This window comes from Centroberyx gerrardi, chromosome 17, assembly GCF_048128805.1.
Source record: "Centroberyx gerrardi isolate f3 chromosome 17, fCenGer3.hap1.cur.20231027, whole genome shotgun sequence".
NCBI lineage: Eukaryota > Metazoa > Chordata > Actinopteri > Beryciformes > Berycidae > Centroberyx > Centroberyx gerrardi.
The window spans coordinates 12,033,083-12,044,910 of NC_136013.1; the positions used below are offsets into that span (position 1 = coordinate 12,033,083).

Genomic DNA, 11,828 nt, shown 5'->3' on the forward strand with positions numbered 1-11,828 from the left:
TATGAATATGAATGGAATATAATATTAAGTTATAACTTGCACAGGCATTTCTGTAGCGTTGAGAGTAAATTAAAAGAATTAGTGGTTTAATTATTGAATAAAATGTGTGCAATCACAAGGTAAGAGTTGTTTGTTTTTATTCAAGTGCAGTTTTGTTAAAATTGAATAAGACTTCTCACTTTCCGCACAGGAATAGATTTAATCAGTATCTAGAAAATGGCCCCACACATACACCGTTTTATTTATTTAACAAAAATATAAGCACACACAACTTAACGTACCATGCTTAGCCTAACAATAAATTGCACACCATGGTTTGAAGAAAATGCATCTGATGTTTTACCAAATCTCAAGTAAATCGTATTGTAATCTATATTTATTGAATCCAAATGATAACAGTTTTATATGGAAAAAGCCTGACTCACAATCGTACTTACATTCAGGCTAACCGCATGATAAACTTTGACAGCTCAAATGTTGAAGCAGGCTAGAAGTTGACCTTTAAAGGCCTGGGGGTCATGAACTGTTTCACCATCTCATCTGTGACTTGTTTGCGTTTCTCTTGATGCTCGGCAATCATTGGCTGCAGAGTCTCAATCAAAATCTTCTTCAGCTCTCCTGTCAGCAGAGCTCCACTGGTGTAGTCCTGTAGAGAGAGGAGGAGGGAAGATGGAGAGGAGGGTGAGACAGCAGAATAGTGGGAAAGACAGACAGAAAGGGAGAGAATGTAGAGTGGAGTAGAGAACCAGAAAAAAGAATAAACAAAATATCACGTGGATGGCAGAGATTTCTACAGAAACGATAATGCTTCAAAGATTCTGCGTGGTATCACATGTTTAAGAAATTTGACGTGGCAGTAATATTGTTCCTCTTCAAAGATTCACAGCACAAAGAGAGGAAATTCTATAATCTTTAACTTCACCGTGTTACCAAAAATCTGGGTCAGTTATTCTTTATCTGTGCCTGAGTCATTCTGTATGTTTGCAGTGTTGTGGTTAATGTTTTGTAAGTTTCTTGTTTTGGTTCTTGTAGTCCATTCACAGGTAATGAAAGCACACACTTTGTTGCGACTAAGCCTGGCCCAACACTTTCTACCACACAGCAGAATTAAATAGGATGTGTTTGTATGTTCAATCTATTGTATGTTTACCCTCTTTCCTGAACCCCGACACATAGTCAAGAGTCATTCCTGTCCTGTCCTGGTATCCAGGCCTTCTCAACTATCCAGTTCTCTGTCTCATCTCATCCCATCATTCTCCCTCTCCACTTATCCATCATTCGAGGCAGTTTCTATTTTCATCCCATTTCACTCCCATTTTCCCTCTCGTCTCCTCCTCCCCTCCTCTAACTTCCCTCCTGTCTCACACTGCGCCTCTCTCCCACCTGTCTGATCTTCTCCAGCTGTTCGTCGTCCTCCAGGAAGAAGGTCAGGTACATGAAGGAGACGTCAATGTCCGGGTTACCGCCGTGCTTCCTGTGCTCTTCCACTGTGTCCTTCCCTCCGGAGAATGCATGACAGTTCACCTGGGTGCAATGACAAAACGGGCAGGCCATCATTAGAAATAGTTTACACAACTTGGGAGCAGATAACTGTACATCCACTCTTTCATTCTCCAGGTTTTGCAGTCTGTTCGGCACCTATTGTCGAGGATTGGGATGTGCGTGTTTTCGTCCTTTTCTAAGCATGTTTCACCTTGTCTTTGATCTGCTTGGGTGTGTCGGTGAGGAAGATGGAGGAGTTGGGGTCGCTGGCGCTCATCTTGGTCTGCGCCCCCTGCAGGGCGGGGAAGAAGGTGGAGTGCAGCAGGGCCGGCTTGGGGTAACCGATTCTGGGAGCTACGTCACGGGTCATCCTGAAGTAGGGGTCCTGGGAGAGGTGGCGGGACAGAGACAAGTCAGAGTCTGTTTTCATCATTTTCATTGTACTTGGATTACCTTATCAATATAAGAGTATCTGACATTGCCATGGATACGCTAAAATCCTTCATATAAAATCCGGAGTGGGACTGGCACTCAAAAACTGATTTCTATATACTGTGAGTTTAATGAGATAATGGTGACATTTAAGGTTTGCACACTCAAAAGGATGTCCGAAGTTGTAGACTATGCAAAAATAATTAATTGCAAGGAGGAAAAGAGTTTTTCCGTGTTCAAGCCATCCAATAGCTTTGGCTACTCCCAAACTACTTTCAGTTAAATTTCACAAAAAAAGAAAACGTTTGTGGATGATCTAGAAAATATACAGATTTCTCATTTCAGATTTCTGATTTCCATTTCTTCAGAGTGGTGTGATTCTTTTTAAAATATTTTTCTTTTGAACTGTTTTTCCATTATAGAAGGTAGGAAACGATTAGTGTCAAGATTAATCTGAACTGATTGACTGAATCTGTTAAACTATGAATTCTCATGTGTATGGGTGAAACTATATAAAGGCTGCAGTACCTTAAAATATTAGACACTGCCGGTGGCTTGACCAGTTTGTACTCTCTTCCTCTTTGAAACTAAAACAATTACTTCTGCATTGTCTATTGCATGTGGAAACCCTTTGAGTACAAAAACCTTGAATTCTGAACTGTTCCATGTGGTGGTACAGAGTAATTTGAGTCTAGAGTGCAGTGAATACGGATGAATGTTAATCATTAGATAGTAACATGGCGGTGTTGTCCTGACCTGGTCTATGGCGCAGGGGATGAGACAGGGGACGTCTGTTCTGCCTCTGAAGATCTGAGGGAAAGAGTTACTGAAGGACGGAGCTGCCTGGATGGCTGGGAAGCTGATCTTTCCTGGAGAAGGAGGAGAGAGAACAGCTGTTACTGACATCCATTTGAAAAGACGCCCACAAACTGCTGTCATGTTCCTAAGAATGTTATGGAGAATGCAAGACAAACACGACCAAACCAAATATCAGCCAAGTATTTTGCTGCCTATTAACTGTTTCTCCAGCGCTTTTGTTCTTTACACTAAGGGCGAAAAGGAATTAATTACGAATGAATGATAAACCCCTTAAGTATTTGGCTATCTGTCTTACCAATGCTGTCACTGTCTGAAAAGCCAAAGATGCCTTTGACTTGGTTGAAAGTCACATGCTTCTGGATCTTTACCACATTGCTGTAGAAATCCCGGGATGAACTGGGGAGAAAAGAAAACATAAGAAAATAAGTTCAACAAAAATCAATTATTCACAATTAAACAGAAATTACCTTAATATGGGATATAAGTGACAACCACACAGAGAGGTACTATGTTACTACACAGAAAGGATGGTACTACATCACCGCTTAGTGGGGAATGAGTGAACTGACATATAAGAGAAAAGTCTATGGAAAAAGTATAGAAGGTCCAAATTCCGCCAAGTGCGAGCACAACTCGATCAAAAAATCCTCCTTAGGTGCACGGCCAAAGATTAATAAATGAAGAAAGAAAAGCCAGCAAAGTATAGAAGAACCCTGTGTTCTCTCTCCCAAACTGGTGGAATCCCACTCAAGATGCAGTCCGGGTCACCCATGTATTTAAGTAGTGGGCTATTATCAATGTATAGCACCATCACCATCAATCTAATCAAGCTATATAGTATAATAGTAGTGTCACACAGCTATTAGTCAATAGCTCTGTATGAGTTTGAATCAGTGGTCAAACTGAGGATGAGTGTTTTACCCCATGTAGTCGAGGTCAGAGAAGATGAAGGTCTTGTTGACGTCGAAGCCGCAGGCGATGATGTCCTTGGCGTTCTCCGCAGCGTAGTGGTGGCACTCCTCTAGTGTCAGGTCCTTCCACAGGTACTTCTCATCGTCCGTCATCTGGATCACCAGGGGGATGTCAAACACATCCTGCAGCCACCTGGGACAAGGCACAACCATTATGAAGCATACACAAACACTCTCAGCGCCATGCTATCTTGTTGCAACTTTGAATTCTACATCCATTTTCTTTCTGTATTTTACATTCCGTTTTCAAGCTTATTTATGTTTCACTACAACATCTGACTGACAAAAGATCAATTTGGCTTTTATTTATCCATGTCTGTAATACTCATAAACTTCAGAGAGGAGGCTCACTTGGTGAAGATGAAGGGGATGAGGTGTCCAACGTGCATGGCCTCTGAGGACGGCCCTCTGCCAGTGTAAAGGTAGAAACACTTGTCCTTCTCATATGCATCCAGCACCTGATGCACATCTCTGCAGACAGCAACAAGAACAGAGAGAGAGAGAGAGGGAGAGAGAGGGGGATGCAATTTCCCATAAAAGTGTTATAGGGAAGATCTACTTATCATTACTCATACTAACACTCTCACTCTTTCTCAATCATTTGCTCTGATGGGTACACACACACACACACACACACACACACACACACACACACACACACACACACACACACTTTACAACACTGTTAATTCCAGCAGCACTGAATGTTGCTTTTCATTTCAAGGAAAAAAACCTAATGACACCCACTTTCATGAGAATCATGAGGGATGAAATTTTTACTCATCATTTCCTCAGCTGCTGAGCCATAGGTCAGCCTCACTGAGGAGCAACACCCATTCATAAGAAGAAGAAGTCATGAAGGGGTCAGACTGATGAAATATGTGCTATCATTTCCTCAGCTGCTGACCTGTGGGAGAAGAAGATCCCTCTTCGTAGGAAGCGGTGAGGTTTCTGTCCCGAGACTTTCTCCACTCTGTCCACCAGCTCCTTGTCAATTTTACTGCTGCCAAACCTCACTGGGGAGACACACACATATGACTTGCAGTTTTATTTTAAAATGCTGTTTCATTCCTGCTTCATACTGAGGAAATATCTTTCATGTTTGGTGATGAATAAAAAATGCTTCTCATTAAAAGTTTGTCTCTTACCGATGAGTTTTTCATAGTCGACTCCCTTGGCGTTGCTGGTGGAAACGTTCCATGGGTCAACTGTGTCTTCGTCATCAGCGCCGGGCGGACAGCCTGCTTTGTAGTCCTCACCTGTCACCTGTTTGTAGTCCACCTTCAGCTTTTGTAGCAACTGTACAGCAGCATCGATTTCCGTCTGCAAAGGAAGACACTGCTGTTAGATGAAAGAGATAAAAGTATCAGGAGGATTGCATCACATTTCAAGTGGTGAGGCCGTTCTGTAGGAATGGCTGAACAGGTTGCAAACTTCCTGTCCTCCAGTCAGAACGAAACCTTTGTAGTTTCATATATATTTTTTGGAATATATCTTTTTTTGTCATTCATTAATGCAAATTGAGAAATACCGGATTTCCCATACCGGGATTTTTTTTTGTCATGGCAAAAGGGGAAATTAGTCATATTTATCAGCTTAATTGCACGTCACTTTACCTTTTTCTTTTGTGGAAAATGTAAAAGTTATTTCTTTTTCAGTTACTTTTAATGTATTATTAATCTATATTGCTGTTCTTGATGAAGATGTATTGAAAGCTGAGGTAAACCATTCGACAGTTTCATCAGAAAAGGTCTCAAAGTATTTTTGGTTTTGTTTTCAAGTTTTGGCAAGTAGCACATTAAATTGACAAAGGGCCGCACAAGTATTGGAATCGGTCCTGACAATACGTGTAACTCTGAACCTGAACAGCACAATCTGTCTATGAAGAAGAGTCTGAGCCAGATCAGTCAACACTTGCATCATAAGGAGGAGGCAGGCTGCGCTAAAAGCCAGACTTCCTTTACGGAAAAAAATACAATAAAAACCCAGTGACCATAATAAATATTAGAAGAATATATGTACATGTGATGATACCAATAAATATCATACAGAACGATGAAGTCACTTGACTAAACTATCAACTATGAGTACCTAGGAGTCCGTATAGAAATGTGCGTCACTTTTCGCTTTGGGACCTGCAGTAATGTCGAAAGTGAAATAGCACATACCAGAGCCGTTACTTCAACTTTTTGTTTGCTGTACCCGGCTTTCTTTTTTTTTTTTTTAAGTCTACGCAATTTATAACATTGACTCCAGAAGTACTTACTTTATCAGCCTTTGCCGTTTCCAGAGCTTTGACTTGGACGGCTTGAGTTTCCAGTTTCTGGTAAAGCTCCATCACACTCATCATGCCTCTGTCTCGTCCACTTAACAGTCTGAGCTTTTATCAGATGATGATGCAATGCCCTCTTTCCCTCAGTAACCAATAGACTGCTATGCAGATCTGTGTCAGGAGAAGTTCAGTTGCCTTATGACCAAAATGAAACATGTTTGCCAATTTATGAGGAAGCCCATCAGTTCCTGCCCCTCATTGTTGCCATTGTTGATTTTACTTTTAAATAATATTTACTCCTATCATAGCTTGTGAAATGTGTAGTGTCCTTTTATGACTGTAAATCAAATCTACAGGGTTCTTAGTATTTAGATCGACTACTTAGAGAATGCATCTGATGAGCCAAAGTTAGGGCGGCATGGGGTGAAACTCAAATTTCTATAGGCGTTTCAATAATATATCCCACCTTATTGATCTTTTTTGTTATTGGATTCAAACATGATTACTTCTGAAGCACAGTTTCCTTTACACTGCCTTGTGTGCTCCCAGTCATAAAGAAAAGATATCTACACCCCACTTAATACCATATGCAGTCACCTTTGAGAATCCCTGGTGCTCAAATTGTGCCTCATTTACAGAATTGTCTTCAATGATAATCCTGTCATTTGGTGGCATTTTAGGAAAAAACGCTACCTAATGAGTTGAATTACAAATGTGGTGCGAATGTGTTACCATAAACTTTAACAAGCAGGGACATTTCTGCAGTGCTCAGAGTAAAACAAAAATATGTGTTATTATATGCTTTAATTATTGAATAAAAAAGTTGTGCAATCACAAGGTGATAGTTATTGTTTTATTCATCTGAAAGCTATTACTCCCTTCTTAACCCATGTTTTGTGAAGTAGATGTGTGGCTGTGTCATTAGTCATTAAGCAGATTCTGCATTAAACATTTTTCCTCTCATTTAATCTTCATTTAATCCTGGATCGATCTCAGGCTGAGGAGTAAACATGGCAGCAGCCCTGCAAAGACCAACACCGCATGGAAACAAAGGTACATTAAGTGCAGCTTGACACGTAAGTTAAGAAATCTTCCTGGCGACAAGTAGCATGAAGGTGTGTGCAATGCCATGCTGAGTTTGACACGGAGGGGCACATCATGGCTTCAGTAATTTACATTTGTATTTTTCTCCAGTCCTGATGTGAATTGTACTCTGAAGAAGAGCTTCCATCCCTCCATTACAAATTCAAATGACAATGATTCTAGATGGAAAAAGCTGGATTCGTGTTTGTACTTGCATTGAGATTAACCGCATGATAAACTTTGACAGCTCAAATGGCTAGAAGTTGAACTTTAAAGGCCTGGGGGTCATGAACTCTTTGACCATCTCTTCTGTCACTTGTTTGCGTTTCTCTTGATGCTCGGCAATCATTGGCTGCAGAGTCTCAATCAACATCTTCTTCAGCTCTCCTGTCAGCAGAGCTCCGCTGGTGTAGTCCTGTAGAGAGAGGAGGAGGGAGGAGTGAGCAGGAGGAGGGAAGATGGAGAGGAGGATGGAAGCACACAACAGAACGGAGAACAGAGTAAAAGGTTGAGAATGAAGAGAATGAAGAGAGAAGACAGTGTGATTAGTAAAAAAGCAATATTGTTTGAAAAAAATCTAATATTCTTTCTCTCGTCGCCACACCCTCACCTGTCTGATCTTCTCCAGCTGTTCGTCGTCCTCCAGGAAGAAGGTCAGGTACATGAAGGAGACGTCTACATCTGCGTTACCGCCGTGTGTCCTGTGCTCTTCCACTGTGTCTTTTCCTCCCGAGAACGCGTGTTTGTTCACCTGAGAGTAACGGTAACATGGGCCAGGTCATTAGTCATAGGAAGTAATAGGTTATAACACTATAAATGTGACAACCAATCTTCTCCTGGCAGCACACATCACCTTGTTTTTGATCTGCTTGGGTGTGTCGGTGAGGAAGATGGAGGAGTTGGGGTCGCTGGCGCTCATCTTGGTCTGCGCCCCCTGCAGGGCGGGGAAGAAGGTGGAGTGCAGCAGGGCCGGCTTGGGGTAACCGATTCTGGGAGCTACGTCACGGGTCATCCTGAAGTAGGGGTCCTGGAAGAGGTGGAGGGACAGAGACAGACACAAGCCAACGTACACTTGATTACAAATATTGATGTGAATCAATATTTGAGTGGTATATGAGTGGTTACCAGTATTGCATTTGGGGGCCAACAGTATTGTTGTTGGAGTTGTTGTGCATTACTGTAGTGTTGTCCTGACCTGGTCTATGGCACAGGGGATGAGACATGGCACATCCTTTCTGCCTCTGAAGATCTGAGGGAAAGAGGTGCTGAAGGACGGAGCTGCCTGGATGGCTGGGAAACTGATCTTTCCTGGATAGGTAAGAGACAAATCAAACTGTTACTGACAGCCATTAACAAAGATGCTCATAAAACTAGTCATGTTCCTCAGAATCAGAAAATTATGGAATAAAACCACAAACATACCATTTTTATAAGGGAAGAGTGGGCAAAAGATTAGGGAAAAATACTTTGCTGCATGCAACACTTTACTGCACTTTTAATTTCCTTCCTCTTTCCAAAGTATTGAGAGTGGAATTAAATAATTGCTAAAAGAATGATATAATTTTATTTTCATCTGTCTTACCAATGCAGTCACTGTCTGTAAAGCCAAAGATGCCTTTGACCTGGTTGAAAGTCACATGCTTCTGGATCTTTACCACGTTCCTATAGAATTCAGGGGATGAACTGGGGAGAAGAAAAACAGAGAAATTAAAACATCAAAAACAAAACAATTAAGACCACAATAGGAAATGCTTCACTGACTAATGCTATAAAGAATGATGGAGCTTTTCTTGCAAAATTGGGCAGGGCAGAGCAAACAGCAGATTACGTAACACTATGCCCTTCCTGGCTGTAATTTACAGGCAAATACTGTTGAATAAACATGGAAACCTGCATGATGGGAGATGTAACATGGGGTCTAAGAGTGAATTACAGCAGTGTATGGTGTGAACTAGGAGTGACTACAGACAAGGGATTGCTGAAAGCATTTTACATATGAAGCAAAATACAAAGACACCACAACAGCTATTAAAATATTACCTTCACTTCCTACTCCCTACTATCATTCCATATTCTTACCAATCACTGACACTAACTCAGATCTTGTAATTACTGCTCTACTTTGAAAACAACTGTCCAACCCCTACCCAGTCCCCACTGTGGTAAAAAGTCAGACATCCAAAGTATCTCAGGATTACACTATTACACCAATGCAGGACACCAATGTAATATGAAAGTAGTCAAGTCTGCCTAGTAGAGGGGGATAAAGAATAGTCAGCGTTTAGAGAGTATTTATTTAGGGTAACCCTGTCAAAAGTGGCCCCTGTCCACATACTTGCATCAATATGGGAATGTTGTTAAGAATCTGTCATTATTGAGAGATTTACCCCATGTAGTCGAGGTCAGAGAAGATGAAGGTCTTGTTGACATCAAAGCCGCAGGCGATGATGTCCTTGGCGTTCTCCACGGCGAAGCGGTGACAGTCCTCTAGTGTTAAATCCTTCCACAGGTACTTCTCATCGTCTGTCAACTGGATCACCAGCGGGATGTCAAACACATCCTGCAGCCACCTGGGACAAGGAAGTGGGTTCCAGTTACAACTCACAACTAACACTGTAGTATCAACTATATAGGTCAAGGATGGGGATCAGAATGGGAGCTAAACCTGCCTTTAGTTAAACATCTTGGTTATATTCATAAATTTAAGAGAGGAGGCTCACTTTGTGAAGATGAAGGGGATGAGGTGTCCAACGTGCATGGCCTCTGAGGACGGCCCTCTGCCAGTGTAAAGGTAGAAGGACTTGTGCTTCTCATACGCATCCAGCACCTGATGCATATCTCTGCCAGACACAGCAACAAGAAGAAAGTAACATATAGAGATGTCCATTTCACATAAATGCACAGAATATAATATGAAGTTTCATCACACACGCACTCTAAAACTGTACTTAAATAAAGCAGTCTTCATTTCAAGAAAAACATATCACGTCCTTTCAACTGAATAAGGAAATTCAAATGATGAAATCTAAGACAAAGTTTCACTGTGGATATTTTTATGATCATAACCCACTGCCTGCCAAATTTCACTTTCAATATCACTAATGGCTATGTAAACAATGTGTCACACAACTACTGGGGTAACACCCATTGATAAGAAGAATTAGTCATGAAGAGGTCAGACTGGTGAAATATGTGCCATCATTACATGATTTAACAGACGCTTTTGTCCAAAGCGACTTCCAATAATTGCATTTTGTCAACAGTAGTGAAACCAACTGTGTATCGCAGTCTTCATCAGCTTTTAATAGGAATAAGTAGCATTTGTAGAATCTGAGTTTTTTTTTTTTTTTTTTCTCATTTTTTCTCATTTCCTCTATCATTTCCTCAGTTGCTGACCTGTGGGAGAAGAAGATTCCTCTTCGTAGGAAGCGGTGAGGTTTCTGTCCCGAGACTTTCTCTACTCTGTCCACCAGCTCCTTGTCAATTTTACTGCTGCCAAACCTCACTGGGGAAAGACATGGTACATGTGTCTTAATCAACTGTTATATAAATGATATGTTGCCTTTACATGCCAAACAGTGCTTTATTCATGCTTAATACTGCAGCATTTGCATTAAGGTTGCAGTTGAGACAAAAACATTTTTTTCCATAGAACTAGAACTCTTCAAGTGCAATCCACACTTGAAGTTCATTTGTCTCTTACCTATGAGTTTGTCATAGTCAACTCCCTTGGCATTAGTAGTGGAAACGTTCCATGGGTCAACTGTGTCTTCGTCATCAGCACCGTCTGCTGCCGGCCCGTTGTCACTGACAACAGAGTTTTCTGAGGGCGGACATCCTGCTTTGTAATCCTGACCTGTCATCTGTTTGTAGTCCACTTTCAACTTTAGCAGCAACTGGACAGCAGCATCGATGTCTGCCTGGGAATCAAAACACTGCTGTCAGATAAGATAGACTGGCAACTAAATCGCAAGAACATTTAATGGCATTGTAAGGACGGATCTCATTATATTTTAACAACAAACTCATATACTCAATGCACTAGTTTTACCATATGATCACAGGTGCTTACTTTATCAGCCTTAGCTGTTTTCAAGGCTCTGACTTGGTCTCCCTGTGCCGTCAGTTTCTCATACAGCTCCACTGGACTCGCGGCTCCTGACCCGTCTCCCTGACAGTCTGTCATCTTCCTCACACTGACCAAGACAAAGTGAAGAAGAGGGAGACAAGCAAAGGATTTGAGAGTGACTACACATCTGAAAAATGAAAAATAACCTAATGTTACGAAAATAGTAACTAGAATGGGTTTAATAGTATTATTGAGGCCCTAACTGCTTTAGCATTAAAGCATACACATCAACCCCATCTACTGTTCAGTTAGGTTTCTTGAGAAGACTCCCATATGTGAACATACCATAGCCGTAGCTAGCTATAGCTAGTAAGTAAGCGTCTGATATTACATTACTATCCTGATTTACGCCATGCCAGTGGATTTCATATGAAACAGTTACTGAATTATTGAATTTTCCATAACTAAATGGAATAGCTGATATGTAGATTTAGTGGCTAGCCAGCATACCGTACAATATTCTTCACACAGCTGACAGCTCACTCATTCAACTTGCATCAGCCTGAGTGGGGTGCTGCTGTTTGGATCAAATTCTTCCCAGGCAAACAAGCTTGGTCAACAGTTCCGCTATGGATTCACTAATACAAATATGCCATCTTGATAACTATGCTAGACAGCTTTTAATACTACGTTTTTTCTG

The 11,828-nt window shown here is 41.3% G+C and overlaps 2 protein-coding genes across 4 annotated transcripts; both read right to left on the reverse strand.

The window, feature by feature from the left end:
* Positions 1-120: 120 nt before the first annotated feature.
* LOC139909668 (tryptophan--tRNA ligase, cytoplasmic-like) lies at positions 121-6,184 on the reverse strand. The gene is made up of 10 exons (XM_071896860.2): positions 5,971-6,184; positions 4,853-5,027; positions 4,612-4,720; positions 4,056-4,175; positions 3,655-3,837; positions 3,029-3,129; positions 2,671-2,783; positions 1,694-1,867; positions 1,384-1,524; positions 121-646 (listed from the first exon to the last, which is right to left on the reverse strand). The coding sequence occupies exons 1-10, from the start codon at positions 6,052-6,054 to the stop codon at positions 488-490; spliced, it is 1,359 nt and encodes a 452-aa protein (XP_071752961.2). The 5' UTR covers positions 6,055-6,184; the 3' UTR covers positions 121-487.
* Positions 6,185-6,920: 736 nt separating this feature from the next.
* LOC139909649 (tryptophan--tRNA ligase, cytoplasmic-like) lies at positions 6,921-11,701 on the reverse strand. 3 transcript variants are annotated; one of them, XM_071896837.2, is made up of 11 exons: positions 11,639-11,701; positions 11,132-11,255; positions 10,763-10,979; positions 10,456-10,564; positions 9,780-9,899; positions 9,447-9,629; positions 8,642-8,742; positions 8,255-8,367; positions 7,913-8,086; positions 7,670-7,810; positions 6,921-7,474 (listed from the first exon to the last, which is right to left on the reverse strand). In XM_071896837.2, exons 2-11 carry the CDS (start codon positions 11,243-11,245, stop codon positions 7,316-7,318), a joined length of 1,431 nt encoding a protein of 476 aa, XP_071752938.1. In that variant the 5' UTR covers positions 11,246-11,255; positions 11,639-11,701; the 3' UTR covers positions 6,921-7,315. The 3 variants fall into 3 exon arrangements, with proteins under 3 accessions (XP_071752938.1, XP_071752940.1, XP_071752939.1); XM_071896839.2 differs by having other exon boundaries at positions 11,644-11,663; XM_071896838.2 differs by lacking the exon at positions 11,639-11,701 and adding an exon at positions 11,474-11,586.
* Positions 11,702-11,828: the final 127 nt, after the last annotated feature.